This window comes from Rhopalosiphum padi, chromosome 1, assembly GCF_020882245.1.
Source record: "Rhopalosiphum padi isolate XX-2018 chromosome 1, ASM2088224v1, whole genome shotgun sequence".
NCBI classification, from domain to species: domain Eukaryota; kingdom Metazoa; phylum Arthropoda; class Insecta; order Hemiptera; family Aphididae; genus Rhopalosiphum; species Rhopalosiphum padi.
Genome location: NC_083597.1, coordinates 23558816 through 23579202, shown reverse-complemented (window position 1 = coordinate 23579202; position 20387 = coordinate 23558816). Strand labels below are relative to the sequence as shown.

The following is a 20387-nucleotide window of genomic DNA, read 5'->3' as shown; positions in this document are numbered from 1 at the left end:
TTTTATCGATAGTTATAGAAACAAAATTGAAATATAAAATGTCTATAAATAGCTCAAAATTAGTTGAAATATTTTGAGAATTATACCATGTATACAAAATGTTAGTATAAACTATAAATGTTTTGTCAACATTAAAAATACCGATTTACGCTTGTTCTAAACATTTTTATCTCTCAAAAAGGTAATGACAAACACAAAAATATAAAACACACGTCATTGTAAAATTAATATATTCTTTGATTTGCTCAAAATCTAAAATAAAAAAAAAAATTATTTGATATTCTAACAAAATATTTATAATATACAAAATTAATTAGACCTAATGCATTTATTTTCTATTATTCGTACTACGATTGTATTTATGGATATAATAATTCATACAATATTTTTACATTATAGAAATCATCTAAACAATCAAATGTGTTAACATTTTTTTTTAAATGTAACGTTGGCATTTTTATACACGTTATAATATTGCATGCGTCTTCATATCCTATACTTTTTCTTAACTTTTACGCCGGCTATATCTACTTAAATTTAATAACTATAAAAAATAAATAATATATACAATTCATATCTCATATATTTTATCTAAAAAAATCAATTATAAATTCTCCAGATATCACAATGATTAGTGCAGTGTTTGGAAAAAACGAGCGTTCATAATATTTAATACATATTAACGAACGACACTTGAACGTCACACATACTTATATCAAACTTTCTACCGTGAAGGTGTGAACATTTTCGAAAATTTCAAAAAACTTCTAGCTACAGGCAAGGTAATATGATGAAGGCTTGAATAAGGGAAGGGAACAAGTTTTTTTTTGCATTATTTTTTTAATAATCCTATATACACGCGTGAAATTATAGTCAATTGCTTATTCTATTATTTTGTAAATAAGAAATATTTTTCATAAAAAAATTCAGTTTAAACCTCAAGAGCTTACACTTTTATAAAAATTTTAAAAATGTAGTATATAAATGCAGATTTTGTTTTTTAATATACAATTTAATTTTTGATTAAAATAAAACCTAATATAATTATTAATGCGCACGTACAAAATTAATCGTATTTTGACATTACTATAATAAATAAACCAGAAAATTCAAATAAGACAATTTAATTTTATGTGTGAAACTCATATCCATATAGAAAAATTCACTTTATAACCAGTTTTAAAATATACAAATTGATAAATACAATGATTTATGAATGTTTATAACAGTATAACATGTTAAACGAATCGCTCGTATGGGAACACATTTGTGAGAAAACTTTATTTCCTAAGATGAAAAATATTCACCATGAATATAATATGTTCGTGCAGTATCTAACTAAACTAAAAACTTAATTTAATGCCGTTAACTGAATTTATCAGAGATCCTTCTAAACCAAAAAGTTCGAAATACTTTTTATTTATGATGTTCTCTTACACTAAGACATGCCTTTACTGTTTACATCGTATATAACAAAACATATGAACGAGATTTTCAATCGAATGATATGCTTATACGTTTTTTATTTATTCCATACACAAAATCACAATATATTTTATTATACTGTAATTTTTTTTTTTTTTTCATCATATCAATTATTATTATTGAAGGTATTTAAGGTATATATTACTATTTATATAATTATATTTTTATACATTATTAACTGTATCTTGTATTGCCATTGCCTGAAAATATTTTACTATACATTAAAAAAATCGAATTAAATTGATTATTTAGCCAGACACTAGGAATTAAGTTAAAACTTAAAATTATATTAATATTAAACGGTATAATCATATTATACACGGATTACATAAAAAAAAATGAATATATGATAATATAGGATATAGGTACTAACTACTAAGACTAAGCTATGTTAAAAGTCGGCTTAACGATAAACTCTGCACCATTATTTTAATAGAACTGAGATTATTATTTATTGCCGTGTATTGTACATACACATTGTAGATTGACGAATGCAGAAAAAATAGGCAATTCGAATTCAGAAGCTCCTTTACAAACATTCATATCTACTTACTAATGTACGTGGGGTTACGGTATATTAAGAGAACATCACACCCACGCATATGTTGTCTCCATATTATTAACGTGTACAACATAAGTAGACAATTTGACGTTCATAATAATCCATTTTAGTCTGTTGTTTTTAACATTAGAATATAGAGTAAATTGTCCAATAATATAATTAAAGGTGAAGATCATTATTTAGAGCAACTCGGAGACTTTTATTGATATTTTAATTAGTATCAAGTTAATATGATAATTTAATTAAAATATCAATAAAATTCCCGTTACCTAACCTAAGACTGAGACAACACAAGCGAGTGTTGCGTCCTCTTGATCCGACTTTGCCTGTAGTGGTTAAAGAAATGACGACCATTCAATCGATTGATGTATTTCCGCAGACCCGGGAACAGATCAACAATTCACGTCGTCGGTGATCCGGGGAACTTCTGTGAGTGCTACAGAGCGCGAAATGGAGACGACAAACAGCATCAACGACCGATGCAACTACACGGAACCGGTGACGAACAACACATGGGAAAAGGACACGTTGGACAACGAATACTCGCACTTTCTGTACATCACTTTCACACCGGTGTTAATATTGCTGTGTGTATTCTCGATAATATTCAATGTGATCCTGTTATTGTCGGTGATATGGATCCGGAGGCCGCTGTCGCCAACTCTGTACATCAGCCTCAGCCTGGCCGGTACTGATCTGTACACGTCGTTCCTATTGGGCCTCGGACATACATTCAACAGCCTGCTGCCAGTGGGCTTCCAAGTGAACCTAATGGATATGTGCACCATTCTGGGCCTGGAGGCACTCCGGCTAGGTGCCATAGTAACCACGGCAGGCCATCTCATCATGTTGGCGTTCAACCATTACATCGGCATTCTGCGGCCGCTCCACTACCCGGCCACCGTTACGCACGGCACCGTTACCGTGTTCTTATTCTTCCTATGGACGTTACCGCCATCATTCCTATTCGCCTACTTTCACATGATACCTTGCCAGGCGTTCCAATCGCCTCAATGTAAGCTAATCGAGTAAGTATTTTGCGAGACCACCGAGTCTACACCGAGCTACAGCAGTAAACAATATAGCAACCATTTGTTTTTGCAACAAGCTTTTTCAACAAAGTTTCTATACATTTCTAATGCGTTTCGCCTGCTTATATCACAAGAAATGAAATTCGCTATAATGGTTTATTGTTCCCATTTTCTCGGATTAAGTCTACCGACACGTCTTACACAATGATATGAATTGTATGTAGACAATTGTTACCCTCATTGCGTTGGCAGCACTATTATTACTATAGAAGGTACATAATATAAAATATATTCACCAAATGTGAAACATGAAGAAACATGTTTTTCATTAATAGATTACTCCCCGATTTTGATGGAAACACAAACATGAAAAAACTATATCGGCGAAAATATAATGTCTAACAAAAATTAAGAGTACTCGAATATTCCAAAAAATTCCAACAAGTTATTAACAAATTTATTGGACATATTTCATAAATTTCTTTTATGATTATGCTGCTAACTTCATAAAGATAAGATTATTTCTAAAATTCTCTTTTGACACTTGGTGGCAGAACCAACGTGTTTATAATTTTTTCAATGACTTTCCTGTACATATTTTGTTGGTAATGGTGAGGATAATATATTACGTTCGTATACAACGTATTTTTTTTTCAAGAAAACAAAATATAAACCAATTGATAAAATCTAACCTTCATTTATATTCTTATTTACTAAAAAAGGTACTTTTGTGACGAGTGTAATACATAATGCGTTTTCTAATATTATATACTACGTTGTCTACGTAGTACTCGATGAATCAAATATACTACTCGTCAGTTGCAAATCCAAATGATTTGGTGGGGGGAATTCTTTTAGTACATACTTTTAGCCTTAAGAAGACTTGCCACCAGTAATAATAAAGAGTTAATTTCATATAAGTAATTTAAAAAATAATAATAAAAATGTTATCCTTAAATTCATATCATTACAGTTGTTGGTCGTTTCGTAATAATTACGAAATTATACAGAAAAATTATTAAAAACATATGAACGTACACATGGGCTACTAAAACTGCTTCTACAAAGCAATTTTAAAGCAAAAACACTGATTAGAAACACGAAAGAAAATAATATTTTGGACAGGTATAACTTTATCATTGTATGATCTATTTTAATAATGGTTATGACATTATCCCCAAAATATTACTTGTGCACTTTAAATTGTGTAACATACTAACATGTGTTTTTCCTCTAAGACTCAAATAGAAAAATTAATCAATGTTCTCCGTTGTGTGTTTTACACTACAAATTCGGGGCTATAGTATCTTCTTAAGATTTTGTAAAAAACTATGTAAACTACATATGTTATAGATAGTTTTATGAAAGCCTTTGCACCCCCCCCCCCTAACCATACATACAAATAAAATCGAAATCCACTACAATTTACATAATACCAAAATCTTGTAATAATATTATCATATACTTTTTTCAGTTTTTTAAAAGAATCGAAATTCAGAAGTACATTTTCAGCTGTACTTTTCGCTGCTCTTGCCATTATGGGAATAGTGTACTATCACATATTTATATTGGTAAAAAAACATCAAGCTTCTCGTCTCCTGTACAAACAGAGTGGCAGTGTGCATTTCAATAAACCGAATCAAGTAAAATATTAAAATGCAGCTATTCGTTATTTACATTTTTGATCTAATAATACCCGCAAATTTATGTGAATGCTGTAGGTACGCAGACAAACGGAATCACAACAGAGTAAAAACGAAAAGGCGCTATACACTACGTTAATAATTGTCGGAAGTGTTGTAGTTGGGTGGATGCCAGCATGCTTACAATACTACCTGATATGTACTGATTGTATAATTCAACCGGATTGGGGCAGTTTAACCGTGAAGTTTTATACATACTTCGCGACAAATTGTCTCGTAATTCTTAAATCTGCAGTAAACTCATATATTTATGCAGCAAGAATGCAAGAAATTCAAGTAAATATTTTTCATTATTGAATATTTTTATAATATAAATTTACCTTTTTATTAAATCGTATAATTGCAAACTAATTATTGAATACTTAGTTAAAATCAAATGTCAAAATATAATTTTACTAATTTTAGTGTATTAAAGTTTGTATTTATATTTTTATTAGGTAGCAATACGTAAAATGTATTGTACACTAAAACAAAAATTATGCGGTGTTGACGATGAAATGGATGTGGCTGGATTTGACCAATACAAATATAGTAGATCATCAGCAAAAAGCAGAAGAACAGTCATATGCAGGATATCAGTTCATCAAAATAAAGATGAAAACTTAACAGAAATCAACCAAGATAATATTAATAATGATCATGAATTAACAAACTTTAGTAGTTGTCAAAAAAAAAATGAAACACCAAGCATGGTGACATATCTCTAAGATTCTTATTAACTCTGTGTAAATTTTTATGTTTATTATTTATATAAATGACCATTATTACTTATTTCTTAATAAACTGTTTATTTTTTAAGTTTTACCTTTTAAAATAATAATATTGATAATATAATATATTATTTAAAAATTCTGGAATTAAATTACTAACCTTCCATCAGTAGCTTCGATAAACGTTGCATTTAAACCCAGTTCATTAAGACAGTAATGCATACGATTACGTCTTTCTGTTCTTCGGGCTAAATTAATCACGAAAACATTGTCCAAACCCATATTGTCTAAGTGTGCACTTGGTAAATCAAGATCTGATAAGTTACTTGAAATTTGTAATGGTTCATTATCAACTAAAAAATATTGAGATAGAAATGTATTACTATTGTACTTGGATATACATACTATATTATATTCTTTACCGCCAAAAAATATTAAAATACTGATCCTTACCAGTTATTTCTAATTTTATATTTGTCAACTGACTTATGTCCATTTCTAAAGAACTATCTTTTTCAAGTGGTATAGTTATAAAGCCATACATTTCATCATTACAAATGTGTAAGGGAATACCTAATCGAAAAAATAATATATAAATTTAAATCTCATTAAAAGAAAAATAACTAACAACTAACCAGAAAAATTTGCAGACATAGCAAATATAATTATATCATCTACAGGTCCCATGTAGTTAGACAATAAACTGTGGTTAAATGTTAAATAGTTAGTGATCTGAAGTCTTAAATCTATTAAAACTGAGCTGTGAATCATTGGTACTTGAAAGCACCCTTTAGTTTTCCTTTCTACTATAGGTGCATAATCAGAAGTTCTCTTATAATAATAGTTGTCAGTCATGCCACACCAAAAATTTGAATATAATCCATCAGACTTCAACATAGGAGCAACAACTGGATAGTTTTTTTTAATTAAATGTTTTAAAGTAGACTTATTGATAATAAACGCATCACAATCTAAAAACTATTAGTACAAAAATTAAGTCATTAAGAATAAAATATTTATTTTTATTAATCTATTTAGAATTATTAATTATTTACCCAAATATAATCAGCCCAACTTTCTCGTGCAGTTCTTAAAGCAGATTCCCTTAACTGTACAATATGCTGAAATCTAGAATGTGGCCAATGTGCTGGACCGCTTTCGTCATCATACTTTGTTGAATTATTATCTACTTTAACATCAATTGAATGGTAAACTGTTCCCGATGTCTTCAACCATTTATTTAAAATTTGAATGGAGTTATCTATGTTATGATCACTCCTAATCCTATAAAACAATAAATATAATAAACATATAGCAATTAACTTTTATATTTTAAAAATTAGATAACAATCTAGTTTTATATTCTATAATATTCCTATTAAATAAATCATTAATTTAAAAGATTATTGAAACCATAATACACATATTTTCTTAGACCTTTCTATAAATTGATCAAAAAAATACATTTATAAAATTATTTTTGATTTTAAAAACAATTAAAGGGAAAATAAATCTTTAATTTATGATATTTAAAAATAAATTATTGCTAAATAGAAAATCAAAATTAATTTAAACAGAAAATTAAACGAATGTAATTTCTCACTACATACCAAACTTTTTTTTATAATTTTTATTTATCTAATACCTATAACAAGTTCTTACATTATTACTTATTCAATATCACAGTGTGTTCATAATGAAAAAATAATGCATTAGTAATGAAAATTAATTTTCTTTGATTTCAGTGTCTTAAACATATTCATAATAATTAATGTAAACATTAATATTTGGAGTATTAGCAAATAAAAAATATTTTAAATACTATTGCTCTATCACATTTTGCAAGTTTTGAGAAATTCAGTAATAAATCTGTCGTTATTATTTTGTCTATATGCGCATTATAAGAGAACAGTATGAAAAACAAAGAGTACATCACAATGATTTGTTAATAATGGAAATTAAAAGTGATAGACAGTACAATTCACAGGATTACTCGTATCTATGCTTTATTATTCGATGACTAGTGTGATAATTTCAAAACGTTAAAGTGAAACCACTTTAAAGAAAAAACAACAGAGGTTTGTTTTATCCATTGAATAACTCAATAGCTCACCACAGGTGCATTCGGTCCTTGGGATAGTCAAGAGATTCAAAAGCACTGAAGAAGTATGGAAGTGTGTGAGCCTTATTCCGTATGAGTATGGCCACGAACACGGTGTTAGGCTTGCGGTCATCGACGGTCGATCCCAAAGCCAGCGCCAGCAATGTCACAAACGTCATCCACGCAACCATAAACGCGGACATCGCGCGAGTAAAATAGAAATTCCGGAACAATCGAACCAGCCCGGTTTGGCTGCCAATTTCGGAATGGCGCCAATCCGGCATGAGATGTTGAATATGTAACCGAGAAAGTGACCGCCGGTCCCCGGTTGATAACAGCGATTGATAATGAACGACTGATAACGACAGTGATTGATAACAAATTTCTCCGAAAAACCGGAAAAGGCGCGGCAGCACTGCAGCAGCGCTAATGCGAGTGTTCCGAGTAGATTGATATTTGATGGTCGTTTTGGCGTTTCATTATTTAATATTTTGATATAGTTCAAATTATGATTTAATAATCACAATTATGAACCTGCTTTGAAAACAAAAAATTCAACATTCTTACAGGATGTAGTTGAGATAGTAAATTTAATTTAGTTGGTATTTAGAGGCTAAAAATAAAAAAATAAATAAATCTAAATAAAAATATCTAAAATATTAATAACGGAAAATGGGAATTATTACGAAAATCAGTTTTCTGACAAAACCAATTTCCAATAATTATAACAAAAATATACCACAAATAACGATTTTAGTTAATTAATTTTAATTAAAATTTAAAAAATATATAATATATTGTTCATGAAAATTTGAAACTTGTTTGTATATTATTGTAGTTATAAGTAATAGACACTGGCACACTGCAATATCATAATGACATTTTCAAAACATTTAAATTAATTTAACGCTATTGCCTATTGATGCCACAACAATACATGAACAAAATTAAAATCAAATTTTTTTTTTGAAATTAATTTAATATTAATGATAGATATAATAACGATCAAAATTAAATCAAATTACCAAATTTTTAATAATAAATTACTATAATATCAATATAAATCTATCGTAAAATGTTTTTTGCTGAATACTATTATTAATTATAAGTAAATAAGTAATATTCACACAGAATCGCGTATTTTGTGTAAAATGATAAATGATTTATCACTGAATTCTGCAGTTTTTAACACATAACTACATAAGTATATTACAGTATTTTGCTCAATGATTTTGACTCAACGCCGACATCACCTACTATCACTACAGCCAAGTATAGTTACTTACTTTCCCTTCAAATGTTGATGTGTCCAAATCAAAATTCGAACGAGTAATTATCGAGTATTTTAACATTGTGTACTAAAATGTAAGGATAATACTAGTAAATAATAGCCAATAGATGTGGAAAACAGGAGCTATAATTACATTAACTAATTATACGGGGATAATTTTAAAATTATTGTGATTAATTTTCTTTTTAATCTTTTAACATGTTGTATTTTGTAAAAATTATCATAAATATTAAGAGGTACCTAAACTAAATTAAATAGTATCTATATTTTATAATTTTGTAATAATTTTTAAGAACTATTGTCCTAATTAGTATATAATTTGTAATAATTTGATACTACTCGTTCAACTTTTCATATAGATCCATTAAAATCATCAATAATCTATCTGCTTTATAATTTACAGTAAGAATGTATGGTTCTCATAACTCATTTGAAATAATGATGTTTGTATTGCCTCAGTAGGTACAAGAGAGGTAATCTAATTAATTGAAATAAGTCCTTACTAGTTAATACCTTAATAGATACCTATAGCTATAGGTAATTAAAAATTCTAAAAATCAGTTATTTTAATGCATTACTAAATAAAAATGAGATGATTATGCTTATATAATAGTGATTCACTTTGTAAACAATATCGAACTTATTAGGTAGATACTTTATTTAGTTTATACTTTATACCTTGTTAACGTCATTATAACTAACATTAAAATAATAAAATATGTTACTACGTTGCAGCAAAGAAGCTTATGAAAAGCTTTTAGAATGAAGTCGAACCCATCTCGCGTAATAAATAATACTGCGATAATAATATATAGTATTCATATAATCATTGATTTTACATAGCTATATTTATATAATATATTATTTATGAAAAATGTAATAAATTAGCTCCGTCGTATCGAATAGCTATGTACTTATACCATAATGGACGGCCTATAATCTATATAAATCAACCCTTTCAATTATTGTAACTTTATTTAGTAACACGGACGACGGACAGACATACCATCATGTATTATATTATATACTATATAGTTATATATAGAGTATAGGCCATGACTGCAGGATTTAAGTTTTGGACGTGTTAAATACATAGGTATATTCTAGATTTGTAGATAATAGATATATTGTATTTTTCTATAAATAGTAAGACGTACCACAACATAGATCATTGGAATTTATATATTTTTACAATGATATATTATATTATCATAATTATATAGTTATAAATTTATAAATTTATAATAGAATAAATAGACAGAACAGAGATTTATAAAAATTAATTAATTTACATGTTATAAAGGGGATTTGTCCTTACTATGACAAGTATGACATGTAGCAAGTTATATTAATAATATATAATATATATAGACTAATCTGAGAAATCCGAAATGGGTTTATTGTATTTTTAATCAACTGCGTTATGATTCATAACTTATGAACATCCGTGCGGTTAGTACCGTGGGCGTGTAGGTAATCCGCTTAATTAGGACACATCGGGCGGTGATCAATCTGTCCCCATTATCCAACTGTCCCAATAAACCGATGTATATTAATGTAAGGAATATATTTGTTCGGGACGCTGCTTATTTGTCTTTATTAAACATTTAAACGGTTGTCCCCATCATTATGTGGTGTCCCCATTAAACGGATTCTACTATATTTTCAAGTAACGTTGTAAGTTCGCTCTTCGGAACTCAATCAATAGTGCGTGGACGGAATCAAAACACTTATTTAGTTATATAATTTGAAATTTTGAAGTATTAATACAAAAATATGAATCGTTTACAGTAATAAAATAATAGTCTTAATTATTGCGCAGATTTTACACGACTGTTGCTCATTCCATTAAAAAAGATTAGTCATTTCAGTCGTATCTATACATATGTATATCTGAAATTTCTGTCATCAATTTATCACCAACTAATTACGTAGCTTTTTTCCCCGTGGCTTTTTCCGTAAACTTCTTACACGTACTGTATTGTACAGGTACAGTAACATTATTTATTCATAATAACTAGAACAAGGAATTCTATACGCAATAAAAAATCATCAAATATGCATTTAAAAATATGCACTTTTACATAAAAAAATTAAAAATATGTAGTTATAAATATGCCCTAAAAAAATTTACTTGCCTATATTACACTATAAAATTACATTTTTTCCTTAAATATTTTATTTATTTTAATTAATTTTAACTATTTTACTTCAGTCAATTTTCTATGTGCTTATATATTTAAAAAACAATAATATAGACAAGGCACATTTAATCTAATCTACTAACCAATAACCATTAAGATAAAAATTAGTTTAGTATCATCTTTATGACAAATTCGTAGTTGATGAGAAATATTTACTTAAGTTCATGATTTTGGTTAAACTATCAAAATATGTAGGTACCTATTAAACATTTTAAGTATGCTTTTATAATCGAAAATAAGTCTTTTAAACCCGAAAATGTCGAAATATTAAAAAATATGCACTAAACATTTTGAATACTTGATCAAAAATACAATATATTGAGTAAGTATTTGTCGTATATATTATTAATTTATTGTATACAATAAAGTTATCCAGAATAAGTATGCAAATTTATGAGTCTTTTCTCTAGTAATATAATAATATTAATAGCATTATAACAATATATATATATAGATATTATTATTCCTATAGATCATGTTTATATATTATTTCAAGTAATTGGTTATATAGTTAATAGGTAATACACGGAAAATACGTCAATAGTTATTAGTTTATCACTTTTAGATTTTTCGGAAAAAATCGAAAGAAAAATACAAAACATGAATAATAATAAAATTATCCATCTTCCGTCGATGTAGGTAGGTTTCATCGATGATTTCTCCGTTTACTTGCAAAACATTCCTCTCCAAAGACCCTTTATAATTTTTCGCAATGTGATTGGCCGTCACTCATGACCCAATAGACGATCGTCCAGGTAAATCATTTATAATTTAGTCTATGGATGATAATCCAAACTCCAAGCTTTTCCATTTTATTTTTTTCTCGTCATCATTCTCGGACTTCGATATTCGATCGCTGCAGTCCTCTGTAGTTTCGGTCTCATTCAGTCAAAACATCTAATCACTTTGTCGTCTGGGTTGTTTTCAAACATCTTGGATTTGTATAATACTTAACAATTTTTTTTTCATACTCAGCAAGAAATTAACATGTCCAACAAAAATCAACTATACGCCAAAGTGGTGCGACCTACAAACAGCCAGAAACCATCGATAATACCGGTTCCTGTAAGTATGCACAACTGTTTAATATATGTATAAAATCAAGCTAATGGATTATATTATTTATTATAATATAGTATATACCCATAATATATTATAGCGTAGCATTTCCCAAACTTTTTCTCTGCCGGACCACTTCGAGATAATAAAAATGATCGCGGACCCCTTAATAAAAATTAAAATTAAAAACAATAATAAATAATAATACTTAATTTATTGCTTTACTTTGTGTATTTTTAATTATTTACGTTCGCGGACCCCCTCCGGTATACGTGCGGACCCCTAGGAGTCCGCGGACCACAGTTTGGGAAACGCTGTAATTATAGTATAGGTATTATACATTAATTAAATTTTGTTTTTATAGAAACTAATATTGCTAATATTTTCTAAAATGCAATTCGTTTCAAAAACTATGATAATATTATATATTAAGTATTAAGCTTAATAATTATTAATTATTGTGGATTGATTTGTTACATTATGTAAAATAAAAAATGCAATAGATTTGTAAAGTAAAATACCTTTTGTGAAACGATTTTAATATTTAAAGATATTAGATAGTAACAATACGATAGAAAAACCGAGGAACTTGCAGGTCTTCTGTATAATATAGGTTTCAATTATATCTCGTCGTTGAACTAATGAGTAGTTCAAGTTCCCAACCCACGCCGTAAACCATAAAATATTAAATATTATATATATTAAATAATATATATTTAAAATAATAGGATTACATATTTTTAGTATACCTAATAATATTTCTGGTTATAATAATATTTTATTATTTTATTTCTAATAACTGCTGTATATATATATATATGCTTACGTATAAAGGTGGGCCTCAAAGATTTTTTTACAAAATTGGTGATTCGCACAATTAAAAAAGTTGGGAACCGCTGGAGTAGATGCATCTATATAATAATAAATAATTTGATAAATTTGAATTCAATGAAACATCATTATATCATTTTACGGTTCTGAAAGGAGACTGCCGGCCTCTACTACTAAGAATATTTTGTATACTTTATTTATTTATATTAGGTACCTACTATTAATCATTTATTGTTCTGAAAGTAATACAATTGAATTAAATTATCAACATTTTTACCAAAAATAATACATAATTTATAATACAAAATTTTAAATATATCGCTCACTAAATTATAAATCCTAAACGACCTACAAGTAAAATAATTTAAATAAGTTCATAGTATAAATAGCTTAAAATTAGTCCGTCCGTCAATATCTTTTAAACTAAGAAAACTCTCTGAAGTCACTAATATTTTTAATATAATATTAAATATTTGATAATTTTGCCAAGATTTGGACTTCAAATTAATGTAAACAAATCGTACATTTGATATTTTTAAATTACATTAAAAACAATTTATGATGAAACTTTTATGAATTATTTTAACTTATATTTAACTACGTAAAACAAACAAGTTATCAACAAAATTAAAAAAAGTTATTAGACAATTTCCAAATATCTATAAATAGGTAGCTAATATAAAGTAAAAATAATATGTCTATAGAAAATTTTAACATAAATATTTAGTGAAAATTTAAATCTTTATGATTGTTACTTTAAATTAAGAAAAAAAAATGCGAGCAAGTGGATACCGCGTAGTTCTACTGTACAGTTATTAGAAATCGAGTGGGTTAGGGTTACTGTAATAGTATAATATAAGTAATTAAAATATATGAATTCAATATGATATAAATTTAAAAAAATGATATATATTATTATATAACACTGTACATAAAAAACGATTTTAGTGAATAGTGGAGATAGTTTGTCAACCTATATCACTAATTACTAATTACTAATTACATTTCATTCATGAATAATCATGATGACCGATCTATGTATTTTGATTTAATTTTTGCCGAAAAATTGCGTATTTGTATTTATTCTATTATTAATACCATATATTTTTGTTATTAACTTTTGAACTTTACTGTAAAACAGCTAGTATGAATAGGTTTATGATATAAATACAGTGGCGCATATAGAAATTAATATAAGGGGAGGGGGGTTAAAAAATATCCATTCTAAAATTCCAATTAGTTATACAATCAAAATCAATGCCCATATACCAACCATACATTTCAGGGGGGCTAAACCCCCCTATATATACGATACTGCTGCTACATTATATATACAGAGTGACCCAACAAGTTTGTTATAATAAATATATTGGTAATATCTTAAAATTAATCTACATATTTTGTTTATGACATTGGCGTAAAATAAAACTCATAATATACAATTTTTAGTCCTTAAAATTTTATGTTTTTAAATTGTAACAATACAATGAACATCGTTATTCATCGTTTATATAAGTAATTTTTCGTTTAAATTTAAATTTCAACCGTATAAAAAAAAATTATACTTATATATCTACTATATAGATGCAGTTTTGATTACAGTATTATTTACTTATGAGAACGATTGTATTAAATTATTAATAAACCTTAAAAGGTTTAAAAATTGAAGATTTTATTTTTTTTATTACGAAATAGCTTATAAACGTTTGTAATCTTGACGAGTTATTTAGTTAAGAATGCATAAAAAAATGTTATATAAATGTATTTTTAATATTTTCAAATAGATATAGCTATAACAGCCTATAAGACGAACTTAAGTGAGATCTTATAATATCGAATTATGTTTTCTATACTATAAAATAAATAGTGTATTCAGGCACAAAAATAAACATTGTAAAATCAATACATTCATCGTTCCGCGCTTAGAATATAAAAATGAATTTTGTCGAATACTATATATTTTCTCTCTATCAACCTCTACCATAAACTAACTTAATGAGACAATGTTGAAAGTTAAGATAAAATAAAAACCCCCTTTCCGCTCAGAATCTATAGACGAATCCACGAATCTATATAATATGTATATAATATATGATTGATGCACAAAGTAATTTTAAGCATATATACAGTTAGAAAACAAAAGTTCATATATTCGTACATCCTTTATTGTGAATAAATCTATTGAATTTACAATAATGAATGACACTAATGACAGGTAAAAATCAAATTTATAAAAAAAACGAAAATTTTTGCCCGATCAAAAAGTTTGAAAATTTAATATAAGATTCCTCAAAAGTATTATTGAAAGCTATTTAAAAATTTTAAAAATAGACACACACATTTTTTTATAAACATCTGAAATTCAAATTTGAACGAAATAATGAAGTCATTTTAAATAAATAAAGTAATAATTTTAATTATTATTGTAATTCAACCGTGGAGACCTGAAACCTTTTACATACATTATTATATTTTATATAAATAAATAAACACTGAAATTTTCTAAAAAAAAAAAAAAAATGTTTTTCTTTTATTTATTGAAAAACATATAATCCGTGAGTTTTTTTTTTAATGTTTGATATTTTAATTGATGACATAATAATTAATTTGATTAAAAGGAGTTACCCACTACCCAGGAATAACACTTTAGACTTGATTTTTTTTTTGAATTTATAAGCTAAATCTCGATATTAGTTTCTCCTTAATCTTTTCGGTGAATTACCTGGCATGATGTTTGAATTACGGGCAAGGATTTGGATGGTTTGTGCTAAAGAGTCTATAAACAAAGTGGCTATTCTTGTGACTATTAGTATATTAAAATATGTATGTAGGATTATGATTTGATTTGTGACGTAAAGGGTGCTTTGGTTTGGTAATGATTTGTAATGAAGTAGATGGAAAATATTGTATTTATGCTTTAACGGCTGTTAATATTAATTTTTTAAGAAATACCTATATAGGAATAAAATATCATTATTATATACGCATAATTAATTATAAGTATATATAATATTATAAATTAATATTTAAGTAATGTAATACCCTTTATCTTCTTGAAGAATTTAGAATTAATAAAATAAATATATAATGTTCATATTATTATATTATTTTATCACTATGTATGATTCAAACGTCTAATATTATACATTATATTTAAGTACTATAATATAATTTCTGGTACCTATATTATGTTATATTATTGATAAATAGGTAATACTAGTGTTATTAATCTATATGTCCTGTATATGATTATATGTATTACCTTTGATTATATAAAAGTATACTAGTATAGATAGATACCTAATACCTATAGACTTGAAGCAGTAGGTAATTGGTTTTTGTCTAATTTGAGGTGAATGGGGGGATAAATAGAAATACATACTAAGTAATTAGTCATGTCTTGTAAATTGTATATAAAATAATATTATATTATTATTACCTATATTACATTATGACAATATATCATATCGACTTAGTATTATTTCGCCGTGACGTCACTGTAGTTGTAGTAAAATCATTGTTATGCAATTTTCAAAGGTAATTATTTCCTAAATTTATTTATTTATTTATATATAGATATGTAAAAATGTTAGTAACTCAAAAGTCAAATTGAGTCCAATCTCAAAAATGTCACAAGTTTCTTCAAAAACAATGGATCGAGATACAATAAAGTAGGTACCTACTAATTAGGTTATTCACAGGTAGTGAATAACCTAATTTTAAAATATGGTTTTTATTAATCATAAAAATAATTAATAGGTATAATGAATAATGATAATTATATATAGGTAGATAATAAAGCCCAGATTAATATGTATAGATATAATTTATATACATTATAAATATTCAAACCAGCTTCAACTTCCACAGTTACAATTTTAAGTATCTATAAATATATATATATATATTTATTTATATTATAAGAATAAAACACGTACCTACTTATTTATTAAAATTCGTCAAAATTCAAACTACAAATGCAAATTAAAAAAAAAATGTGTATACATTTTCAATATTGTAATATAGATTTAAGAACAATTTATAGGATCTTGTATTAAATTTTCAAGCATTTCTACCAAACGATTAATTTCTAATCGACATTAATTGAAAAAAAAACTATAAAAAATTGCTAAAACGCTTTGAAAATGTTATAGTAATTAATAAAGAATTGTATAAACTTTTTGTGAAAATGTCAAATAATTACAGACCTACAGTAATTCATTTTCGAATTACACAAAAAAAAAAAAAAAAAATTGATTTTGTCAAAAAATAGATTTCCGTTTTTCCTATATTTTTTTTCTGAATTATAAAAAAATTATTCGTAAACCTTTTGACCCTAAAGTACCAACTAGATTCACTTTGATACCAGAAATCACTCTCTGTTGAAAATTGAAGCATTTTTACTGCCTCAAAGGGTGATGGTAAACAGAAAAAGAGCACACATCATTGTAAGATCGATACATAATTCATCGATCAACTCAGAATCAAAATATAAATAAATTATTGATGTTCTGAAATATTAAATAAATAATAAGTTGATATTAATTTGGCACCCTCTGAAATTACTATGCATATATCTTAAGTGTTAACACTTATTTGTAATGCAATGCACTGTTTTATGATCTACCTAAATAATATAATAATTGATATACTCTATAATTTTTCTATTATTTATATTTATTTAAATTTAGGTTTAAATTAAAATTAGTTAAAATATACGTCATGTATTATATCAATCAAAGTATAAGTACATTGTGTAAAAAATATATTTTAATAATTTATAATTGTATAGATTTATTGTGGTTTTTATAATTGTTTTTTTTTTTACGATTTTCTAGAAAAATAGAATTAGTACTTAATCAGAAAGAACAGTCATTAATTCCATTAAATTTAAAGATTTCAAAAGAAGTAACTATAACCCATATCAATGATACAAACAATAAAATAATATCAAAGTTAAAAAAATTACCTGATATTACTATTAATTTAATTCAACCTAAGCCAGTTTTTAAAGTTCCTGAACCTCCAAAACTTAAAACAAAAAATACTAAAAAAAATATCACACCATCTAATGTATTAAAAGATAAAAGAGCTGTTCATAATAGTATACTTAAATCAAACATGAATTTAAATTCAAGTGAAACTTTAAAACAAAAATCAAATCAAATATTTAATAAAACTTCATTGATTACAAAAAGTTCAGATAAAAGAATTTCAAAGAATTCAGAAGATTCTAATAAAATATATTCAGTCTCGGAAAAGGAAAATATACAACGAACTAGTTCTCCCAAAATTCTATCAAAAAAAATACAAAGTTCTCATATGATTAAATTAAAAAGTTTAAAAACTAAAAAACCGGTAGAAGAAACATCAAATAATAGTAAAATTTTCACTGAGGAAGTGAAACCTGTAGAAAAAGTATCTAAAGAAATAATCAAAATGCCCGATAACGCTACAGTCACAGAACTTAAAACCAACAAATTGGCTAATGAAAATTATATGCTTATGGATTTATCATCTAATGGTGAATTCAATATCGTTCCAGCATCTTTTATTTTAGATTTTAATAATGACAATGATCCTGAGTATAGACAGTTTTTAATGGGAATTAATAAATCACATTTGAACAGTAATATGGACATGGAAAATTATCAAAATGACACTGAAAAAGAATTATCAATAATTATTGAAGAGCCGGACATGTTTTCAGATTTTATAAGATGTATCAACACTTCATTAAATATTAATAATGAATTCAATGATATAGATTTAGAATTAGAATTAAAATCTCAGTCTTCTTATAGTAGAAATTCTTCTCTGAATATTACATTTGAACAATTACATATAAGCAACGAAAAAGAAGAAAATATAATGGAACAGATCGAAGATAAACAAAACTTTTATTTTTATAATCACACTTCAAAACAGCCATCTCGTCGACATAATGATATGAATCAAACAATGGACATATTTATTAAACAAAAAGACAATCAACTGTTCCGAAAAATGACAAGCTATTTTTGTAATAATTTGATAGAAAACATACCTGAAATTGAAAACAAATTAATAGATTTTAACATACAACAAAAACAACCAAATAGTATAAAAGATTCAACATATCTTAAGTCTGATGAAAATCAAAATATTTATAAAAGAAAAAAAAAACAAAATCCAAATGAGTTATATAAAAAACAAAGGATGGGAGTTTTAAAGTAGTTTCAATGAACCGCCGATTTTTAAAAATTGTGGTTAATATAACCATAATATTTTTAGTTTTGTACTATATACGTATATATATGAATGTTAATTGTATTTAAGAACTAAATTTAAATCATTTTTTATTTAAGCGCTACTTATTTACATTTTTTTATACATACAGTAAAATTAATTTGTATAAAGGTATTTGAATTTTACTCAATTTTTTCTATTAATAAACGATACATGTTTTTCAAATAGTTTTTAAATATTATAAAAACATTAATTTAAAGGTAGATATGGAAATAAATTATATAAATTAAAATACATTATATTTTCAATACAATGCATCATACATATAGGCTATAATACATACTTTATTCACGATTATAGAGTTATAATTATCTACAACTACAATTTACAAAACTATAACATTTTGATAATTAGATTTTTAATAGTTGGCATTAAAAATTACGTTCAATTCTGATTTTAGATTTACCAACCTAAACCCCTTTAAGATGGTTACAGTTAAGTTAAATTATCAACATTTAGTTTAGCCCACCTAGTTTAGTTCGATAATTCGTTGATTTCTATAATTCTTTATCTTTATCCATTCCTACATGGGTGTACCGATAACAAATTTCATATAATAGGTACATAATCATTTCATTTTTTTTTATTCAATAAAAATTGATATTAATTAAAATTCATCAACAATCAACATTTACTGAATACATGTCACTTAAATTAGTTGTACAATATGCATACAAGTTATTATATTATATAAACATGGACTTCATACTCAAAACAAAACGCATTTTTATCTGTTTGCCGTATAGTATGATTATTATTTTTATGGTAAAACAATGAAAAATAGACTGAAACGACCAACACATAATATGATTAATATGTATCGAAAATGCTTCATGTTTTCGAGATGCGTAAACACGCGACATTTAAGCCGCACACACCTGTCCAGTGGTCACTACTCAGTCAGACCACTGGGCACTGAGGCACTGACCAGTCAGTATTTAGTATTAACAGACTCGCAGCACGCAATAGACGATCGCGACCAGCCCTGGTTGACAACATTCGGCTGACAAGTACTCAACAAGAAAGTGTTAACTGTTAAGTGCATCACAAATTTATCTATTTTGTTTATTTTGTTTATGAAAGTTCGTATAATTGAATAATATAACGTACCATATTAATATG

General features: G+C 26.4%; 3 protein-coding genes across 3 annotated transcripts in view; 2 read left to right on the top strand and 1 right to left on the bottom strand.

Moving 5' to 3' along the window:
• The window catches only part of LOC132932230 (trace amine-associated receptor 4-like), a 36849-nt gene extending 31239 nt beyond the window's left edge, over nt 1-5610 (top strand). Inside the window, exons 2-5 of the mRNA XM_060998503.1 lie at nt 2427-3075; nt 4553-4721; nt 4800-5057; nt 5219-5610. Coding sequence (XP_060854486.1) covers nt 2498-3075; nt 4553-4721; nt 4800-5057; nt 5219-5488 — 1275 coding nt within the window. The 5' untranslated portion in view covers nt 2427-2497 and the 3' untranslated portion in view covers nt 5489-5610. The remainder of the gene's footprint in view (nt 1-2426; nt 3076-4552; nt 4722-4799; nt 5058-5218) is intronic.
• The window catches only part of LOC132932229 (glycosyltransferase 25 family member), a 65669-nt gene extending 57743 nt beyond the window's left edge, over nt 1-7926 (bottom strand). Inside the window, exons 1-5 of the mRNA XM_060998502.1 lie at nt 7605-7926; nt 6547-6775; nt 6127-6469; nt 5945-6064; nt 5652-5844 (exon numbers count right to left, since the gene is read on the bottom strand). Coding sequence (XP_060854485.1) covers nt 5652-5844; nt 5945-6064; nt 6127-6469; nt 6547-6775; nt 7605-7876 — 1157 coding nt within the window. The 5' untranslated portion in view covers nt 7877-7926. The remainder of the gene's footprint in view (nt 1-5651; nt 5845-5944; nt 6065-6126; nt 6470-6546; nt 6776-7604) is intronic.
• Nucleotides 7927-11862: 3936 nt separating this feature from the next.
• Nucleotides 11863-19264, top strand: LOC132932237 (uncharacterized). The gene is made up of 3 exons (XM_060998511.1): nt 11863-12152; nt 16554-16648; nt 17816-19264. Exons 1-3 carry the CDS (start codon nt 12075-12077, stop codon nt 19191-19193), a joined length of 1551 nt encoding a protein of 516 aa, XP_060854494.1. The 5' UTR covers nt 11863-12074; the 3' UTR covers nt 19194-19264.
• The last annotated feature ends 1123 nt before the right edge of the window (nt 19265-20387 follow it).

What these genes read in the sequence shown, in the direction of transcription:
- LOC132932237 (XM_060998511.1), top strand. Translation starts at nt 12,075, where the DNA reads ATGTCCAACAAAAATCAACTATACGCCAAAGTGGTGCGACCTACAAAC. An exon ending in CATCGATAATACCGGTTCCT is followed by an intron (nt 12,153 to 16,553) that starts GTAAGTATGCAC and finishes ATTTATATATAG; the next exon opens with ATATGTAAAAATGTTAGTAA. An exon ending in ATGGATCGAGATACAATAAA is followed by an intron (nt 16,649 to 17,815) that starts GTAGGTACCTAC and finishes ACGATTTTCTAG; the next exon opens with AAAAATAGAATTAGTACTTA.